This window comes from Cladosporium halotolerans (genome assembly GCF_011745625.1).
Source record: "Cladosporium halotolerans strain TM138-S3 chromosome Unknown Sca90, whole genome shotgun sequence".
In the NCBI taxonomy this organism is placed as follows: Eukaryota; Fungi; Ascomycota; class Dothideomycetes; order Cladosporiales; family Cladosporiaceae; genus Cladosporium; species Cladosporium halotolerans.
Window position 1 is genome coordinate 16,546 of NW_027191541.1, and position 7,666 is coordinate 24,211.

Here is a 7,666-nt window from a genome sequence, read left to right on the forward strand (position 1 = left end):
TGATGTCGCTCTCCTCTCCTCGCTCCGCGCTTCACAATGATGTAAAAACTGACTTTGTCCGTGACAAAGTCGTAAACGAGTTTCCCGGAATTACAGTAATCTTCAGTCAGTGCCATTCTGAGTAAAGGTCTTGCCAGAAACTCGCATCTAATGTAGCCGTATTTGGCACAACCATCTAAAGCCCTCTAGACAAGCTGTCGATGGGGCTTTCATCTATCTGCGCATGCTGACCAGTCCAGAGGTCATTCTCGTATGAATCCGACCATAAGCATCTTATCGCCGGCTGCAGCACTCCATGACAACGGAATGATCGCGTGGGTGCATCATCTCCGAGGGGTTCCACAATTGGCAATACCTTGAAGGCTGCAATGTACACATCACTTCGGCTGGGCTGAACTTGATGAATGACGCGTGAATACTGTCCAGCGTGACGGTCGAAAGTCCAGGTGCCTTGCAGCCAGGGCGTCCAGCAATCAATCACTTTTAATTCAATTCAATCATTTTTGATTGATCAATCAATCAATCAGGGCTTCGAGGAAACCCCAACCAATCGAACTGAGAGGGCGGATTGTTGATTGATTGATTGAATGTCTAGGGAGACTTATATAGGTGCCTGGAAGGTGTGATTTTCGGGGGATTTCCTCCAACCCCAACCCTAACCCTGAGATAAAGCTAGCACGGATCGGTACGAGCCATCGCGTCTTACCCGATAAAGAAGAGTCCTGCACTTAGCCGATTTGTCCAATCAAGTAATCAATCGGTCCCCCGAGCTTCAATCAATCAATCGGCACCTCTCGAATTCTCCAATCAATCAATTCGGGAGCTCGGATTGAATCTTGATTGATTGCTGGACACCCTGCTTGCAGCTTGTATGTTTGTTCGAGTTGGAGTATCGAGCATAGAAGATGTTGGGAATCGTCGTCTAACGTTGTGTCTGTCCGTATATCTGCTATCGAGGTAAAGACTGTATATATCTAGCTAACCTGAAACACTAGCGTGTGATACGCAGATCACAGCTGCAGAGTTTAGGGGCAAGCACCTAGTGTCACGATCCTTCTTCAACCGTTACACACCCCCTCATCCTGTAGTCAGTTGACGTAAGGATGAACTATCCGATATCTCTCTTTCCATTTCTCGAACGTTGGAGCGTATATCTACAAGATGTAGCTGTTGAATGAATTCGGTATGCTTCTGGTGTGGAAGCATCTTTGTCATGCCATCAGCGGGCATTTGAGACGTAGGTCTCCATTGCACGTGGAGGCGGTGATGTTTGACTTCCTGGCGGACCCAGCTCTGGTGGATGTCAACGTGTTTGAGTTTGGTGCTGAGTCTGTCCTGGTCTTTTGTGACTATTCCTACAGTCTGTTGGTTGTCACACCAGATGATAGGTGTTTGGTTGAGGTTTGATGAAATTGGGTGTTAAAGAGTTGATTGTGCTGTGTATCTACTGCTGGGGCCATCCACTGCTTTATACCTGCAGTGGGTCTGTGGCGGTCTGGATGCTCTTGTCCGGCAGTCTTCAACAAGGTTCAGGTACAACCCCCTGAATAGGCGGCACCATTCTTCCATCTCTGATCCAACAAGGGATAGAGCAAGCAGCTCTGCTTCGGTTGTAGACTTCGTGACGGTGCGTTGGAGCGTTGACTTCCAGTCAACAGTCATGCCAAATAGCTGGAAGACGTATCCCTGAGAGCTTTGGCGAGTCTCAACATCGTCAGCAAAGGCAGCATCTGATGCTCCAAAGAAGATAGGGTCACGATATTCCTGCGGTGTTGTCAGATATTCTTGGATCCCTCCTTCGTCGGCAGCTTGTGCCTGTAAGGCCAAGTACTTTGTCCGTAGTATGTGGCGCCACACTCTTCTCACAGACTCAAGGTGAGACTGACCAGGATTGGTCAGATGAGATGCGTGAATAACGTGTGCGCGTGCTAGATCTGGTCGAGTGTACTGTGTCAGGAAGGCAAGATGCCCCACAAGCTCCTGATAAGTCTTTGTTCGCGCCTTGTTTGGCTCTTCGGTAGACTGTTCGAGGTAGTTCACTAGCATAGGCACCCCTGAGTGGCGGCCTGTCGAGATGATATTGAACTTGGCAGCAACTTTGTCAATGTAGGCGTCCTGAACCAAGTGGATAGTGCGTGCGTTGCGATCCCGAACGACGCGTATGCCTAAGAACCATTTGAGTGGGCCAAGGCATTTCAGGTTGTAGCGCTCATTGAGTTTCTTCTCGAAGGCTTCATGAAGTTCTCGGTTCTTAGGGTGGAAGGCCATGACAATGTCGTCAACATAGACGAACAAGATCAGCCAGCTATTGACGTAGACGCATGGGAACCCTGGAATTGGCGTGACGCCAAGGGACTTCAGAGTTTCTCTCAGGTCCTTGTACCAGAGAAGCGGTGATTCCTTCAGCCCGTAGAGCGCTCTCAAAACCTGAAGCAGTTCTCCATCTTTCTTGAAACCGTCTGGTGTCTCGGCGTAAAGCGTTCGATCAAGTGTAGCATTCAGGAATGCATTCGGTACGTCGTACTGGGTCAGTTCCAGTCCAAATTGGTTGGATATTGCAACGAGTGCTCTGAATGTTCGAGCTGCCAAAGTAGCAGCATAGGTGTCTCCATATGGCTGCTGTAGGTCTCCTCGTAGAACAAGTCGTGCTTTAAAGCGACAAAGATAACCATCTTCATCAAATTTGTATGTGAATACCCACATCAAGGGTAACACTTCAGCGTCAGCAGTCTCTGCCGTGTGTTCTGTTTTCGCGAAACATCCTTTGCTCCAGATCTCGCGGTACTCTTTCTGTGCAGCATTCCGGAACTGTTCACCAAATGTATGGTGTTCGCGCTCTCGATATGATCGAGGAGCCTCAGGGACCTGCGTCCGGTGTATCTTTGTTGTTGACTCCGTCGAGAAGGTGGTCGAGAAAGCTTTGAGGTAATTATCGACCGATTTCCCATACGTAGCAGCATGAGTGTGCCATCTGCCTGGATCTTGGATGTTGGCATTAATACGAGTCCGTCGTGGGCCTTCGATGATGTTGCCTTCGTCAAGATCGAGATTCCGACGTCTTGGTGCATTGTTCTCATACCGATCAGGTAGGTAACCTTCGATTTGGGTTGCAGAGAGATCCTGGGATTCTGTTGCAAGGTGTCGTTCCTCGTGAGCTGGTAGCTCTGAATCTCGCTCTGGGGATAGGGGTCCATCTTGCCTATTGGTTCGATCGGAAGCTAAAGACCTGTCTCGTTCGTCTGAAGCCGATGATCCTGGAGTCAACAGCCCTTTGTCGGAGCAATCCTTGTCCTTTTCTGTTCTTTCACCCCCCACCTCTGATGATGAAGGTGTAGGTAAGGTCGAGCCTTCTGGGCGACGACGCTGTCGAGAGGTTAACAAGTCTTCGATTGCCAAATCGTCATCCTCGGGTTCTTCTGGAAAAGCCAGAAGCTTGATCACTTCTTCGATGACTGCTTCGTGAGCGTATCGCTCCAGGTTCTTGTAGAATCTTGCAGGTTCAAAGACGACGTCTCGAGTGCGGATCACCTCGTCTCTTGTAGGCAGCCAGATCCTGAAGATGTTGGTAGAGTCATATCCGACCAAATGTCCGATCAACGCTCTGGACTCGAGCTTGTCCGCACGTTTCAGGGAGCGATTGAGTACATAGGCTTGACAGCCTATTGGCTGCATGTGATGAACCTTCGGCCTCGTCTTCCACACGACTTCGTATGGCGTCTTCCACTGCAGGGCTTCTGTCGGTGTTCGGTTCAAAACATACGCGGCTGTCCGAATCAGCTCATGCGATAGGGACTTCGGCAGTCCCGATTGGATCCTCATGGCTCTGGCTCGAATGACGAGCAGCGATCCTGCCCGTTCCGCAAGGCCATTCTGCTCCTCTGTGTGCTCAGCTCTCGGCTCGTACCGGATACCAAGGTCTTTGCAGAGTTCCTCTAGCACATTTGGTGTAGTACCATAGCCACGCTCGTTGTCTGTCTTGATGGCTGTAACGTCGTAGTTGAAGACACGCTGTATCATGCGTACATTCTGGACCATCCATCGATTCAAGAAAGGTTTTGATCGTTGTGGAAAAGTAGATACCTGATGCCACTTCGAGAACTGATCAACGAGGTGTCCAGCCCATCGGTCGCCACTCATACACGCTTCACCCGTTGGTACTAGCTGAATGATGTCGACTGAAACTCGGTAGAAAGGCTTTTGTGCTTGATCGTCTTGCTGTCTTCGAGAGATCTGCTTCGTCAACTTGGACTCTGTACAAACAGTGCAGAAGTCGTCTATGCTGCCTTTGATAACAAGTCCTTCGACGTTTGACGCAAGCTTCTCGACTGCCTTCGTGCCAGGGTGGCCCCATATCTTGTGAGCTGTCCCAGCGTCGACCATCTGGTCTGGGCGTTTGATCTTCGAAGGTCTGTAAATGGTGCCAAAGGATGATAGCGAAACTGGAGTCGGACGGCACAAGGCGTCAGCATCTACCATCCAATGTCCTCCACCATACTCCAGGTAAGCTAGAATCGCTCCTGGTTTGTCTTTGTATAGGAGATCTCGTCCTGAGTCAAAGTGTATGCCCATCGTCCTGCAGCGTGCCAAACCAATCAGGCTAGTGATGAATCCTTCGACATAAGCAACGTGAGTGAGCGTTAATGATTGCATGCCCGATGGCGTGTTTGCCATGAGATGCATGCGCCCCCAGGCTGTGATCTGAATACGTCCTGTTCCAGCTCCCACGAAGTCTGTGGGACTAGCGTCATACTCTCTCGTCCAGCCGGTCCAGTCCTCACTATTGATGACGTGGGTATTGGAGCCTGGATCCAGTATCCATCGATTACTGAGCTTGTCGATATCCTTGTCGATGCTCACTGCCGTGTGTATCTCGTCTGTCGGCTTCACGCCATCGTCCACAACGATGTCCGTCGTGGTTCGATGATCCTTAGTTGTCTTTCCTTCTGGAACACGCTGCTCCAGATTGTGGGCCATGAACCGAACAGTGTTGACTATAGTTCGTGTGGGAGGGCTGCCGTCATCCATAGCAATGCTCCCTCCACTCTGTTGTGAAGAGCGCCATTTGTTGAGCGCCTTATCAATCTTGTCTTTCAAGTGAGGATCTGCAGACAGGGCGGCATCCAGCTTTCTCTGGCCAATTGGATTGGCGTAGCCCTTCGGCCGTCGTGGATGCTCCGTGTTGACCAACCAGCATTCGACCCAGTAGTGTTTCAGACCACACGGGCACTGAGGCTTGACCCTGTTGCTATCCCTCTTCTGTTGTTGTGGTTTAGCGATGTCGAGCTCTGCTGCCATGGCCTTGTGTCCTGTCGATAGTGGTAGTACACGCTTGAGGTATGTCGTGAACTTGCTGACGTAGTCCTCTACTGACGGGATCGTGGTGCCAGCCTCCTCGCGGTCAATCAGATCACGTAGACCAGACGTTCCATATTCGGCATCGATGGTCTTACATGCAACGAGGAAGTCTTCCTGTGCTCGTGTTCCAGTCGTCTCTGGAATGTCCGCAGCGATGCACATGTTTGTGACCTCTACCCATGAGCGCAGCCACTCCTCGATCTTGCTTCCTCGTGCAGGAGTCTGCAGTGCTTTGTATCGTGCGATAAGATCGCGTTGTCGTGTCACATCTGACGGTGCAAGATGCTTCTTGAGCGTTGTCAACCGCTCATACGGTGTATCCTTGTTCTCGATGAGGTAAAGGTGTTTCGCAGCAATCGTCTTGCTGATCTCGGAGTTGAACTCGGCTAAGGCTTTCCTCTGGCGCTTAAATTCAACGTCTTTGCGTTCCCATCGCTCGTATTCCCATTGGTATAGCTTTTGCTCGGCACTTGTCAGGTGCGCAATTGACAATGCTTGGTCATTGTAATCCTTGGGTTGTGGTTCGGGTAGTGCTGTCAGGACAGGCAAATCCGCTGCCTTCGTGGCAGGGTTGACATACTGCCAGAGCTCATGCTTCTGCGCAGTGTCCTTTCGAATGAACAGCCATTTGTGCCAATCTTCGGCTCGGTCGAGGACGACTGTCACTCGGGTGACTACTGGATCAGACTCGGTAGTCATGGTCGTTGGTAGCGGGTAGGAGGCCCCGTACTGTATGATCAATCGTTGATCTCGGTCGTAGGTGCCAATCAGTCGCAATCCGGGCTCATAACTGTTGGGAATCGTCGTCTAACGTTGTGTCTGTCCGTATATCTGCTATCGAGGTAAAGACTGTATATATCTAGCTAACCTGAAACACTAGCGTGTGATACGCAGATCACAGCTGCAGAGTTTAGGGGCAAGCACCTAGTGTCACGATCCTTCTTCAACCGTTGCAGAAGACGTCGGTATGGTGCGGAAAGATGGTGAATGGATGGCTATGGTTAATGCTAAGGCTATGGTTTCGTGTCGTCAGAATTTCAATAGTTACTGTACTGTCCAATAAAAAGATCTATGTATTATATTCACAAATGGCGGAGTTATAGTACAGCCTGATTCAATACAGATCAACACCCCCGTCTTCGACAGTATGCGCAATCTGATCAGATACATGATAGCCATCTTTGCCAACACTACCTCTGAGGCCTGACTAAGTTGTTGCCTGTTCACGAGGACTCGTGAATTTGGGGTGATTGTCGCCCCAGACAATCGACGTTACAGTCACAGATCTTCTCATCAACTCAGTGGCACGGTCGTTCTCGTCAAGATCTTTCTTGATTTTCGCGAGCTTGGCCATGGCTCTGATCGGTTCCGGAAAAATTCTCGTTCAGCACTCTCATCCTCGCCTCCATCACCTTGGCCTCCAGCTCCTCTGCCTCCTTCGGCCGACCTTGATTCCTATATGTGACAGCAAGGTTGGCCATGGCTCTGATCGTGTTGGGATGCTCCCCGCCCAGCGCTATCGTCCTGGCCTCCAACACTTTGACATCAAGCCCCTCTGTCTCCTTCCATCGTCCTTGGAGCCAGTACGTGGCAGCAAGATTGGCCATGGCGGTGATTGTATCAGTATGCTCATCGCCCAGCACTCTCATCCTCGCCTCCATCACCTCGGTCTCCAGCTCCTCTGACTCTTTCGACCGCCCTTGGTTGCCGTACGTGGCGGCAAGATTGTCCATAGCGGTGATCGTGTGGGGATGGTCTTCGTTGAGCACTCTCGAGCTAGACACCAACACCTTGACATCTAGCTCCTCTGCTTCCTTCCACCGACTTTGGCTGCAGTACGTGGTAGCAAGATTGGCCATGGCGCTGATCGTATCGGGATGCTCCTCGCCGAGTACTCTCGAGCTCGCCTCTATCACCTTGACGACTAGCTCTTCTGCAGCTCTCCACTTGCCCTCCTTCCACAACGTGTGTCCTATTGTTGACCAAACCCACCATAGCCCTTTGGCGTCTAACTCCATCTCTTCACCGAGTAGGTCGTCGTTAGACGGAAGGTGCATCAGGAGGTGTTGTCGAAAGTACGCCTTATCTGCTTCCTTCTCCGACTGTACGCACACCGCCCCCACGAAGACAAGGTACCAGCACCAGTACTGTGCTCTCTCTACTCCAACGCCTGCCCGCCGTCTCACAACGCTGTGCATGGTGATTCCTCTCCAAGGCTCGCCGACCGGTCTGACGAGACCGTAACGGCATAAGACTCTGATCGTGGCTCGGTACGAGAGGTCGTTCCATACATCATCTTCGCCTTTGCCGA

At 50.9% G+C, this 7,666-nt stretch overlaps 1 protein-coding gene across 1 annotated transcript; it reads right to left on the bottom strand.

Annotated features, from left to right (window-relative positions):
* Positions 1 to 6,674: 6,674 nt before the first annotated feature.
* WHR41_09571 (uncharacterized protein) lies at positions 6,675 to 7,214 on the bottom strand (the record flags this gene model as incomplete). Its single annotated transcript, XM_069378174.1, has 1 exon — positions 6,675 to 7,214. The coding sequence occupies one exon, from the start codon at positions 7,212 to 7,214 to the stop codon at positions 6,675 to 6,677; it is 540 nt and encodes a 179-aa protein (XP_069225072.1).
* Between the last annotated feature and the right edge of the window lie 452 nt (positions 7,215 to 7,666).